Genomic DNA, 12349 nt, shown 5'->3' on the forward strand with positions numbered 1-12349 from the left:
CCGGAGAGCTGGGGGCGCTGGGGGAGGGTGGGAGGCGAGGGTCAGTAGGAGGAGGGGCGGGTTTAGGCCCCCGAGGCGAGGCCTGCGAGGTGCCGCGGCCTCACGACAGCCTCCCGGGGGAGGGGCTGCGGGCGAGAGGCGCAGCGGCTGTCGCGGGCCCCTGATGAGCGGCCCGGTCCCTGCGCAGGCCCCGAGGCGATGGGTAACAGGAGGCAGCGGGACGCCTCTCAGCAAGAGCCCCATTCTCACAGTAGCCCCTTCCTACGCGCCTGCCTGGGCTTTTACAGCCATTTCTGGCTGGGAGATGCTTCCCCCTTGCCCATCATCAGTGCTACAGCTGTATTTTGCAATGATGTGTTTGTTCCCTTTTGCCTCTGAAGTGCCACACCAGTTCGTGTTTGCACATGCATGTTGGCTTATTTTCAATGCATTCTTGGATGCTAGAAAGACAGCCCCTATTCTAGGTACACCTACGCCTTTTATCCAGATACGTGATTGCTGAAATCAGTTCTGCTTCAAGTTTGGTTCACCAACAGCTTCTTTGCAGAAACACCTCTCTCTGCTGGAAACTATGAAACCAGGTCTGTTGTCATCGAGCCAAGCACAAAAGTAACACTAAAAAGACCTTGAAAGAAGCGAATGGGGGGTTGGCAGCAAGGAGAGAATTGTCGAGGATCTGAGGCAGGTCTGAGACAACCGCAAAGAGGAGAGGGTGGCAAAGAAGACTTTTCAGATCACTTTTATTCTTTTGGATTGCTTTATGGATGAAAAGCATAAATGTGCAGCTCCCACTGAAGTAAAAAAATCTTAACAATGGTATTAAGTATTTGCATAATTCAATAGATTTCATAGCTTCCAAAACTGGTATTGGAAAGATAGATGTGAATGTGGATTTCTTTAACTGTGATTATGTATAGAAGCTCCTTTATGCTATGGTCTTTTCAGCTACATGGTTAAATGGTAGTTACTACTAATCTAAACATCTATGTATCCTAACACCTTGCAAAACGATTTGTCAGGAATATTGAAGGAAGAAAGAGAAAGGTAGCTCCGAAATCTACAGCTGTACTGTTTCAAACAGTGAAACTCCATCCCTTTGTGAGCTCCAAGCCTGCCCAAGAGCTGACTTTATGTAATGCCAAAAAAGAAAAAAACCGTTTTCAGGACCTAATTTGGGAAGGTGGTAAACCTAAACACCAGGATTTCTTTTGAAATATATTGATTTCCCTATTTCACAAATGACTTGTTTCTGTGCCTGATACACCAGATGGATTATTTATGTTCTCCTTCTTGGTATTTACTCCTACTGGAGGTGTAGTGTGACATAAGGGTTGTCATGCATTTCTCTGGATTAAAACTTTCTTTGGGACTATAAATGAAGGCAATTCAAGATAGGTGCAATGGACAGGAGTATGCAATAAACAGGAAGGAAGGAAGGGTATATGTACCTATCAGACTGTAACATTTTTCAGGCTCACTGCTCTGAAACTGCATTTAAGTGTCGCCTTGCTGTGGGAGCTGAAGCTCTCTCCCTGCCCGCCAGCAGCGTGAGCCAATTTGTCTGACAGGCTGTGGATTGTTTTTGCAGGAATCGAGCCAGAGCTGGACCCCCCTGGGCAGCGGGCAGGGGCAGAGGCTGCTGTGGGACGGCAGCGTGTGGGAGGCAGAGCGTGGCTGGGTGGGCAGCGGGGCTGACAAGGCAGGGAATGGGCCAGGAGCACCTCACAGATGCTTTCCAAGTTTTTTTCCTCTGAGAACTGGCAAGACCCCAGGGTTGTCTTTTACCCAAGATACCCTTGCATTTCAGTAAACTCATTCAGGACTAAGAATTCCCTCAGTAGTTGTGTGCTCAGTGAACTGCTGCTGCGACCAGTGAGAGCCCAAAGTAAAGCAGAGCAGGCCCATGAGACATATATGTACTGGAAAGCTGATCCTGATTTGTAACTTGCTGTGGCTGTCTGATTCAAGATCCAGGACTGGAATGAAACGAAACTATATCTGTTGGGCCAGATCCTTACTTTGCACAGCTGGGGACATCTGTGCAGACTTGAGAGATCTTGCGTGGAACCTGGGATGATCCTGCAACATTTCTGACAAGAGTTTGCATTGGTGGTGGTCTCTAAGTGGAGGGAGAGTGATGTGCACTTATCTTGGGATTGCTCGCACCAGGTACGGGTGCGGGGAGCTTAGGAAGGCAAAGTGACCATCCTCCCGTGGCCTGGGCTGGTCCTCGGGGAGAACAAAGGTGAATTTCTGCAGGAGGGTGGTAAAGAAAATAAAGAGCTCCATCCTGGCCAGCTGTTCCCCCAGGCAGACACGGCGACCTGCAAGAGAGGGAGTGAAAAGGGATGTTAAACCACACTGGAATCCCTGTGGAAGGAGCAGATCACCCCTCTCACTGTGCCCCTGACTTGTAGCTGGATCCTCCCCTCAGATGTACCTGCTGAGAAGGGCAGGAAAGCCTCTGGTTTCACAAACTTCCCATTCGCATTCAGGAAGTGTTTGGGGTAAAACTCATTTGGCTTCTCCCAGACTGTCTCATCCTTCAGCACGGAAGACAAGTTGGTGATGATTGTCGTCCCCTGGGCTCCACCACAAGAGGAAACAACTTGTGTGAGAACAGCGGCATTATCTTGGCACAACAGACTAGTGCTGGTCGCTCTCTACTCACGGTCTCCCATCTAACAGCAACCATTGTTTGGTGTTGCAGAATAAGACACCCACCTCCTCTTGTGAGCCTTATTTAAACTAGAGGTAAAGCAGGGCTCTTTTCCAATGGCAGATGGTGCCTGCCCTGTGCTCTGAGGCATCTCAACCTTTGCAATTTGTATCCTTACAAAGGACATTCCGTGCAAATGCCAATTTCATGGCAACGCAGTGGAAACAGCCTCTGCTGCTCAGATCCTCCTGGACTTGTTTTGTAGCTGGAGGGAAAAAGCTGACTGACAAGGCTTCAAAACCCAGCTTTCACAGGGGGCATGGGAGATTGCAAAGCTCTCCTGTTTCACAAGTCAATGTTCTAAGCTAGAGGAGGTATCACAAAGCTAAAAACACCGAAAACAGCCTTGTGTTGCTACCAGTGCTGCCAGGGCAGCCGCTGTCACAGTGACAGTGGAGTGAATGCCAGTGGCATCTGAATGGCGTCAGAGATTAGAGTTTTAACTACTGGCATCTCAGGAAAGCCAGTAAGCTGGTGTTGTGTGCCTCCAGAAAGCCCTTGAGGCTCTGTGACCTTCTCCTTCCAATGCAATGGGTGTCATAGCCCATTGAGAGGAAAGTGAACCTTTGCACTGACCTGCCACTGCAGCCGGGTTCCCACACAACCTGCACAAACCTAGAGCACAAATGTGACCGTCTGCCTGGCCTCAGCACTTCAAAATGTTCTGCTTCAGTGCTCGCTAGTGATTCTGGTTTGGGGCTGGGAGTGCAATGCAGCAGAGTTACCTGGGGTCACCCACACCCCAGGCCTGGCATCTGCACAGGGACAGGATGCGGAATCGTCTATCTGGCCACGGTCACCTTGGGAATGAAGAAGCCTTGCAACTCAGTGTCCCGGTATGTCTTGTGTGGTAGTCCAATGGGAATGACATCCCCACAGCGTTGCACTTCATGGATCACAGCATTGGTGTAGGGCATGCTCACTTGGTCCTCCATGGTGGGTGATCTTTCTCTGCCAATCACCTTATCAATCTCTGCTTGGACCTTACCTGAAAGCAGCACAGCGAAGGAATTAGAGCACCCTCAGATAAACAGAAGGGGCTGGTACAAGCTGTAGAAAGGTTGGCAGCATGAGATTGTAGACACTGGGTGAGAGCAGTACAAGCAATTAGAGAAAGGAGGAGAAACTAGAGAGGAACGCATTTGTTTTCAGTTGCTTGGAGCCATCTGTATAACTATTCTTTATGCCTTTAATGTCACTCAACATGTTACCTTACCCATCCTCTATGCAGCTGAAAGGGTGTCTGGCCATGCAGCACTGGAGAATTAAAACAGATTAGCATCTATTCCAAATGCTAGAAAGAGGGTACTCTGGTCACTGAAAGCCCCCAAGTAGCCTTCAAAATGAAATCAAGAGCAAACTTGCCCTTCCAACTCCAGTCTTTTTGCCAGGGCTGCCCCCCTGCCATCGGTCCCTGCCAGCACAGCCATGCTTAGGAAGCGTTTCCCCTGGTTTCTGCCAGGCCAACAATCGCCAAAGCTGTTCCTCATTGCCACAAGCCCAAACCGCAGAGAGCAGATGTTCAATCTCCTCACAGAAGAATGAGGGTTGAAGGTGACACACGCCACCTCTGTCCTCTCACTTACTCTGTATTTCTGGGTGGAGAATCATGTACAGAACTGCCCACCGGAGAGTGGTGGAGGTGGTCTCAGAACCAGCTCCAAACAAGTCTGCGGTCACCAGACGAAGGTTGTTATAGTTGAAACCGCTCTCTTCAGCAGCCTTGCCCTGCAGAGAGCAAACAAGCAGGTGACTGGAGCTGGGGCACTTGCTGGGAAAGAAGATCATTGTGCCAGGGAAGTTCTGAGAAGCACTAGATCTGGTTTTGCTGACCAAGAAGTAGAGCGTAGAGCAGAACACAGGTCTGCGTATGACTGATGTACCTTGGAAACCCTGTTATCTCGTGTACTTGAAGGATGCAAAATTAACAGCATTTTGAGGGGGTTATCTATAGCTATGCATTACAGATCCTCACTGCCTCTGCCCTCCTGTTTTCTTACAATTGGGGGAAAAAAAAAATAAATCAGAGTATCACAGCTGCCTAGTAAGTCTGCAACACCAATTTCAGCAAAACTGGTCTCTCATCCAAATGCTAATTGAGCTCAAATTTGCTAGCATATGAGATATGACAAGCGCTCTGCATGAGTTCATCTGCTTGTCTTTTGTAATCCTCTTTATACTTTTCTTTGCTAGGGACTAGCTTCTGTTAAGTTATTCTGTATATTTTGATGCTGTTGTAATATGGATAGCAATTAATGAGGCATTTAAGACTCAACTGTTATCCCAATGAAAGATGTCTGTCAAGGGAGCTGTGGGGCTGACCTGACCACAGTTTCCCCAGGAGAGGGATTTAGCAGGGGACTTCAGTGAACAGAAGACAGAGGTGAGTTGGTCAGGCTCACGTCCACCCCCAAATAGTGCTGCTCAGTGCAGAGCAACACAGATGACGTTGCTCTGTCCCTGTGAGCCGTGGGGCTCATGTATGGACTGGAGGTGCTGTGCCCGCGGCACAGCAGGGTTGGTTATGCAGCACAGCAGGGCTCGTTGTGCAGCACAGCAGCCCAGCCTGAGGACTCAGATGGCGGAAGCAATTTGCAGGCAGAATTTGCTACTATTGGACATCTGGCACTTGAAATTTAGTGAATCCATGTGCAGAAACATACGGTGGATGGATGGGCTGATGCACGTAGCTTTGATTTTATACTGACTTTGTGCGTGACTGAATCAAAGATGCCTTTTAAATTCAGTGAGGTTCAGATTTAGGCCTTTGTCTGACCTATAGGGAACTCGTTCTTGGCCAGCAACTCTAAGAGACACATCCTGATGGAGATGCCATCTTTCCAAGTCATAACTTGGTTTAAAGGCAGGCTGTGGACTGGACAATGATACCAGAAAGCCAGTCTGTTTCGGTAGTTTTGTAACCGATTTTGAATCATCAGTCATTAAGGCAGTGACATACACAGAATCTTCTGTGTTGACTTGTCCCCGGTGCAAACTTAGAACTATTAGTGAATTCTCAATTATTGCCTTTTAAATGCCTTCAAAATGACATAGGCTGGAAAGAAGCAAGTTGCTAGACTCTGAGGGGAACATGAAGATAGAAAAGGGGAACAAGGACATCAGCAGATAATATGGTCTCTTAAGACAATAAAGGAGGTTACAGCATTAAGAAGTTCATACCCTCCTTCTCAAGATACAATGTGGAATGAAAAAAGTAGGAAATAAGCAAGAGGTTTTATACAGCTTTATGAGGAAGTAAGCTTCTATCAACAAGCTTAATCAAGCAAAGGAATTGCCCCTGGACGCTGAGATTCTGCTTGTGTCACCCTACCTTCTTCATTTCCTTTAAAAACGCATCGGTGAAATCTCGGGTGTCAGCAGGGTTCCAGGTCTCCATGTGCTTATGTATGAGCACGTCTACGAAGTCCATGAACTCCTTTTGCCCTCGAAAGACTTTCTGTCGCACTCCAGGGATGTGCAACAAAATGGGCACCGCGTTAAAAAGCTGGGATGTCAGAACCAGAGAGACAGAGAAGATATTATGTGATGCAAAAAGAAAAATAATGAAATCACGATGCTCTCAAGCAACAGAGGGCAGCTACTTACAGAACGTAGTATGCTCTTGGTTTACCTGAGTCAGGAATCCAGTTTCTTCCTTCAGGAATTTTTCAAACAAATGTAACAGCTTCTTGAATGTCTCATCACCGTAGTCAAAACGCTTTCCATAGATGGTGGTGCAGATCACATTGCAGACCGCATTATTTACAAGAAAATGTAAATTGAAAGGCCGACCTAAAAATGGAGATGGAGACCAAGCAATGGAGCAAAGCAACACTGAGCTGTTGGACCCCAGCTGTCAGCAACGAGAACACACAGATGCCTCCTTGGTGCCTTCAAGAGAAAAAGCCCACAAACCACTCAAAGTACAAATGCATCATTCTAGAGAGTGAAGATCTTCTCATCTCCTCCTCCTACTTGGTCAGTCCTTGTTTAAAAGAGAAAACTCCCAAGAAAAGCTGAGTTGCAGGGTTGTTCTGTAACTTGACAGATAACACTTGACTTTGTGTCTAGATGACAGGCAATGTGCAGTGAAAACTCTCAGCTGCACTTTTATGGCATGTGATAATATCAATATGTTTCACAAGACTTCATAAAGGTGATAGTAATCCAGCTCTGCGAATAATTATATTTTACCTCTTTATTTCCTACTTGTTTCCTGTTTCAAACGGATTAACGTTACAGTAGCCCCACTGTGTAAAGTGGCTTCAAAGCAGAGCCAGGTCACTAATGCATATAGACTAGAAAACTGCATTGGCTTAGGAAGAGAGCACTGCGTGCAAACGAGAGTGGCTGCAGTATTACTTCTCTCTGCATCTCTCTATTGCCTTTTTCTCTGATTTCCCCATCCCTCAAGACCTGACAAACCTTCTTCAGAATTGACTGCAGAGCACAGAAATTCCGCTTCCTCCATCACTCGCTCCTCCAAGGATTTCTTTCCCATCCCAAAGTTCCTCAAGGTAGAGAGCGAGAATCTCCTCAGCTCTTTCCAGACGTGTCCATATCTCGCCATAACAATTCCTGGAATTACAGATGAGCAAGAAATGTCAGGAGCTCTGATCCCATCTGCCAAGCAACATTCACTAGAGAATATCAAATGTGAGTTTGGAGGTACAGGTCTGTGTGGGTAGATGAAAGAGTCTGATCTAGTACAGCTTGTTCATACAACAGTTCCACAAACGGATTACTGCACCTTCTAATGCATGTGCATGGCTGGTGAAGGTGGAGGGGGGTTCAGGGAGAGCAACAAGTGCTGCTAACAATAAAGGAATCACTCCCCCCAGCCATTCAGAGTTGTGCCTTTAGCTTGTGTGAACTGAGCAGCAGCTCGTGCCACAGAATGGGAGCTGAAGATGAGAGGTTGTGGGCTGGATTCTGTCTTGGAAAGAAGTTACCATTTTTATCTGTGATGACAACGACATGCACATGGTGTGTGAGCATAAGCACTAATCACTGGGTGCTGGGAGCTACCAGCTCCAATGCTGGCAGGAAAGTTGTACCACTCGATGTCCTAACGCTGGTGGAGAGCTGTGTGCTAGCACCTGGACCTGTAACAGTTTCTAACAACCACTAATGGTAGCCCCCTTTTCATAAAATCTGACTTTGTCACAACCAAAGGGTGACAAGACATACAAGGAGGTTGACCAGAGGGCCATGAGAAGGTGGCATCATAAAATCTTCCATCTCCCCAGTCTCCCCTGTGCTAGTGTCAGCAGGGAATGTCCATTTCCAAGGGACTTGCCTTCAGATTTACTTCCGTAGCCCAGCTGTTCGTATACGGGCACGTACGGCCGGTCAGCAAAGTCCTCCGATCTGTGCACCAGGGCTTCCTTCACTGCTTTATATCCGTTCAGTACCACCACGTTGGTCCAGCAGTTTTGGAGACTGAAGACATTTCCAAACTTCTTCTGAAGCTGCCAAGATAAAAAAGTACATCCCTGAAAATGAGTTGAGTGTAACATGAAAAATATCACCATATCCTTCCTTAGTGCCCTTATTTTTTAGCGATTTTTGAGTTGCTTTGATTAGGAGACCTTCAGCTGATCTCTCACCTTTGCAGTGCAGCACGTCAGAGTGGGGCTAAAAAGCAGCTGAAGCAGAGATCAGTGCGCTGTGAGTGGAAAGACTTAGAAAGCACCTATCCTGGCCAAACTGCGGCCATGAGCATTGTGGAAGTATTTTGGATTTTGTTTGACAACACGAGGCCAAGGACCTCTCTGGGGATCTTCAAAAGCTGCATGCTCAACAACAAATTATTTCCTAATACTTGTATTTACTTGTGTTTATTTTGATCTGAAAGACTAGTCAAGTTTTGAGTCAGTCTGCTTCTGTTAGAAGGAAGTACTGATGATAAGATGATATGTAACTTTTTTTCCATACGCATTTGTCCCTAAAGATCTGCCCAGAGCCCGGTTCCCAGAAACAGGCTGGAAGAGGCAGTTCCACATGGAAGTTCCAGCTCAGGTTTCTCCCAAAAAGGAGCGTCACACATCTAGCAAGACAGGTAACTGGCGCACACCCTGCGTCTATTGTGATCTGTAAGACAAACGCTGCCAGCAGGGTGGCTGCACAGGTGAGCCTGCCAGCCGAACACTCACCCCGGGAGCCTCCCATGGAGCAGACAAGACCTTGACTGAACACAGAGTCCCGGGCAGGCAGGCCAAAACTTCCCTGCCAGTCAGCAGCACTGAACAAAGTGCTCGGGAGCGTGTTGCTGGAAGACAGTGCAATAGTAGCGATGTCCCACTGACAATGTCCCACAGACACAGTACTCTTCTATTTTTATTTCCTCTGTCTTTTTCTTTGTTGTTTTTATTAAAAAGCTAAGTGTCTCAGTTTCTGAACTGTAGCAATGCAAGCAACTGAAGTGCTAAAACTGCTTCTGCAGTGTGGTTGGAAAGGGAATTAGCACTTCACTGGCACTAGAAATGCATCATTAAAAGGGATTACTGGTTAAGATTGCGGTTAGCATGACCCCGACGTGATGTGGTTTGAAAATGGTAATCTTTTTCAACTCTGTGTAAGCAAATCATAGAAACGCTATATTTAGTTTCTGCGTTGGGCAGATTTTGGACAGACGGCTGACCAGTGCCTTCCTATAGAAAAGGCCCTCAGAGTTTGCAAACGGAAGCACAAAACTCACGTGGTTTATCTGCGGGGGCCAGCACTCACCTGTCTGAAAGAGAGGTGGGGGTTTTGGAAGTCAACAGACAGCATGGTCCCAATGAACGGCAGCGGCGTCGGGCCCGGCGGGTAACGGCTCCACTTCTTCCTGCGCTTCATGATGTCAAGGAGTAAAGTAAAGACCATAAGAAAAACTGCCAGTATAGAGACGTTGCTCAAGTAGGATGACAGCTGGGGCCCCAGCCAAAGGAGCAATGCCATTTCCTAGCCTGTCTCCTCCTTGGTCTTTCTCTTTTGACCCAAGACTGTCTCTGCCTCCTTTTGCCCTTCTCTCCTCCTCTCCCACTTCCCTCCCCAGGCAGCTGCCCTCTTCTCCTTGCTTTCTCCTCTGCCCCACGCTCTTGTGTTCCTGCTCCTCTTCACTGCAGTTGCTGGCCTCTGATCAAACCCAAAGCTCCTCCTCTGCTCAGCCTTGGGGTGTGGTGATGGGGGTCATCCCTCCTCTTTCTCCTCCTCCTCCTGCGAGGCCAGAGCTCAGAGGCCTCTGTGTCCCTGCTGCAGTGGCAGGTTCTGCAGTGGTGGCCTCGGTGGGACAGGGCTGGGTGAGGACCAGGCCTCTGGGTGCCCTCTCCCACAGCTGAGGTGGGATCGCAGTTCACAACAAGCAATTCACACTGGCTGCGTTCTTGTGGGGCGACTTTGACAGAGTTGGTTTGAATCCGTGCTGCCTTCTTGTTTGTACAGAGAAGTCAAGGGAGAAGCAGCTGCTAAACACAGATCATCCAGGTTTGTGTTTGCAGGGCTGAGGATTTGTTCCATTGGCCCTTGAGAAAGCTCAGGTTAGGCCAAGCTTTCCTGTACAGAAAGCATTTGTCACAGAAATTAGCCTAAAAGGGTGACCTGAGACTTTAAAAATCATACATGTTTCAGGGAATAACAATCTTTATCCAGCTCCAAATGTCAGTCAGCACAATGACCTTGATTTTTGTAGAATCAGCTCAGCTGGAAGGGAGAAAGCACATGTATCGCAAGGAGCCTCAGATTTCCAGCCCTTGGGGCAGCAGTATTGCAAACACGATTATGGAGACAGTAAAAGTGTTTCCTAAAGCAGCACAGCTCTGTGCTCTTGGCGTCTCTGCCATCGGAGATCAATAAAGCTCGCTCTCACGACAGTTAGTTCTAGCTAAAAAGAAGCAGTAAACCCATCACAGTTTGATCTGTGATCTCGGTGTGATCAGAGAAAAGCTCCTAATGGAGCAATTGCCACAACAGTGATGGAGAGCTCAGACTGCAAAGTGATGGAGGCACCTGCAAAGACTCTACAGTCATCTCTGGTGTTGCAACCCAGGCCTCAGAATGACCCTGGCCCAAAGAGGCACCTAAACGCTCATTATCTGGGTGTAGAGGTCGCCTCAGCATGATCATGTGATGGTTAAGTTTGCGTGCAGTGACCATGAGGCTGTGGAATGTTAAATCCTGCCAGAAGTCAGCAGGACAAATAACATTACTGCCCTTGCCTTCAGGAGGGCAGATTTCACCTCATTCAGAGATCTGCTTGGCAGGATCCCAAAGAGAGATGTCCTGGAGTGCTGACTTTGGCAAAGCCTTTAACACCATCTCCCACAGTATCCTCGTAGCTAAATCAATCAGACACAAACTAGCAAGGTAGACAGTAAAATGGGTGGACAACTGTTCAGCCCATGAGGTTTAAAGAGCTGGGATCAGTGGTAGAGTCCAGCTGGCGGCTGGTCACTAGTTATGTCCCTACATATCCATATGGGGCCAATAAAGTTCAGCTTATTTATTAACAGCCTGGATGAAGAGACAGAGAGGACTCTTAGCAAGTGCAGCCTGGGGGAGCCAACAGGAGCTGAAATAGGTTTGCCAAGTAGTTTGGGAGTTTGTTGGCTTCTCAGTGCCCACCACATTTCAAACAGCTCTACTGAGAGGTCTAAGGAGACAGAGCAGGACGGTCCTGTACTCCATGGACTGGCTTGAGCAGATGTCTGGATGCTAACAGGTGATCAAGCAGTTTCTCTCACACCAGCTTTCATGACCCATGCACTTAGATGACAAGTCAGTTATTTATTAATTAAAAAAACATAGAAGGAAGATAATAATAAAAGGAAGATAATATAGCTAGAAAGAGAATTGCATTTTTCTCCTTTGCTTATGGCACTGAGAAGCAGACAGAATAAGCTTGGGTGATGCTGTCTCCTAGAAGCTAAGTCAGATTTCAGGTTTCAGTCATAATTTTCCATTAAGGCAGCAGCAGATGATGAGCAGAAGAACTTGCAGCGATTAAATTAGGAAACTATAAATAACTTTAACAGCAAAAATAAAATGTGAAGTTGTCCCAGCACTTTTTACCTAAATGGTTGTTGATCCACTTAAAATGAAATTACTCAAACATACAGTTTTGATTATGTATAGCCTCTGCTAATAATTTCCAAGAGCATAGTGTGCTTATGGTTAGAGTACAGAGTTCATTATTTTGCTATTTTAATGAATAACGTAGTGTCAAGCTCACATTGGCAATTTTTCATGGTCCTATCTGCACTTTTTCTGTCAGTATAAACAATGTCTTGAAGTTTTTATCAGTGTGCTGGAAGCAGAAGATTGTTCTGTGTTACTCTGACAGTGAAACAGGTTGTTTATTTTTGATTTCTATGTGATGCTCCTAATGATAGTCTATACTTCACAAATCTGAATGTGCATTGGAAACCAGAATGTATATTTGGTTTTGTTTGTTTGTTGTTGTTTTTTTTTTTTTTTTTTTATGAATAGGAGACCCACAAATAACTGTTTTGGTTTGAAACATTGGCTCAGTCGTGCTCACAGTTTGATTAATAACAGTGGGAGCATATGGAGTGAAACAGAAATCAGAAATTATGAAAACACAGGCAAGATCTTACTAGGGAGTGTTCAGTTAGTTGGTTACCTTTGATA

The 12349-nt window shown here is 46.8% G+C and overlaps 1 protein-coding gene across 1 annotated transcript; it reads right to left on the bottom strand.

Moving 5' to 3' along the window:
- Positions 1 to 723: 723 nt before the first annotated feature.
- On the bottom strand, positions 724 to 9853 carry LOC136100512 (cytochrome P450 2D14-like). The gene is made up of 9 exons (XM_065835701.2): positions 9449 to 9853; positions 8019 to 8190; positions 7145 to 7297; positions 6351 to 6511; positions 6051 to 6224; positions 4306 to 4447; positions 3520 to 3707; positions 2441 to 2582; positions 724 to 2324 (listed from the first exon to the last, which is right to left on the bottom strand). Exons 1-9 carry the CDS (start codon positions 9659 to 9661, stop codon positions 2146 to 2148), a joined length of 1524 nt encoding a protein of 507 aa, XP_065691773.1. The 5' UTR covers positions 9662 to 9853; the 3' UTR covers positions 724 to 2145.
- Positions 9854 to 12349: the final 2496 nt, after the last annotated feature.

The sequence above is a fragment of the Patagioenas fasciata genome, chromosome 1, assembly GCF_037038585.1.
Source record: "Patagioenas fasciata isolate bPatFas1 chromosome 1, bPatFas1.hap1, whole genome shotgun sequence".
In the NCBI taxonomy this organism is placed as follows: domain Eukaryota; kingdom Metazoa; phylum Chordata; class Aves; order Columbiformes; family Columbidae; genus Patagioenas; species Patagioenas fasciata.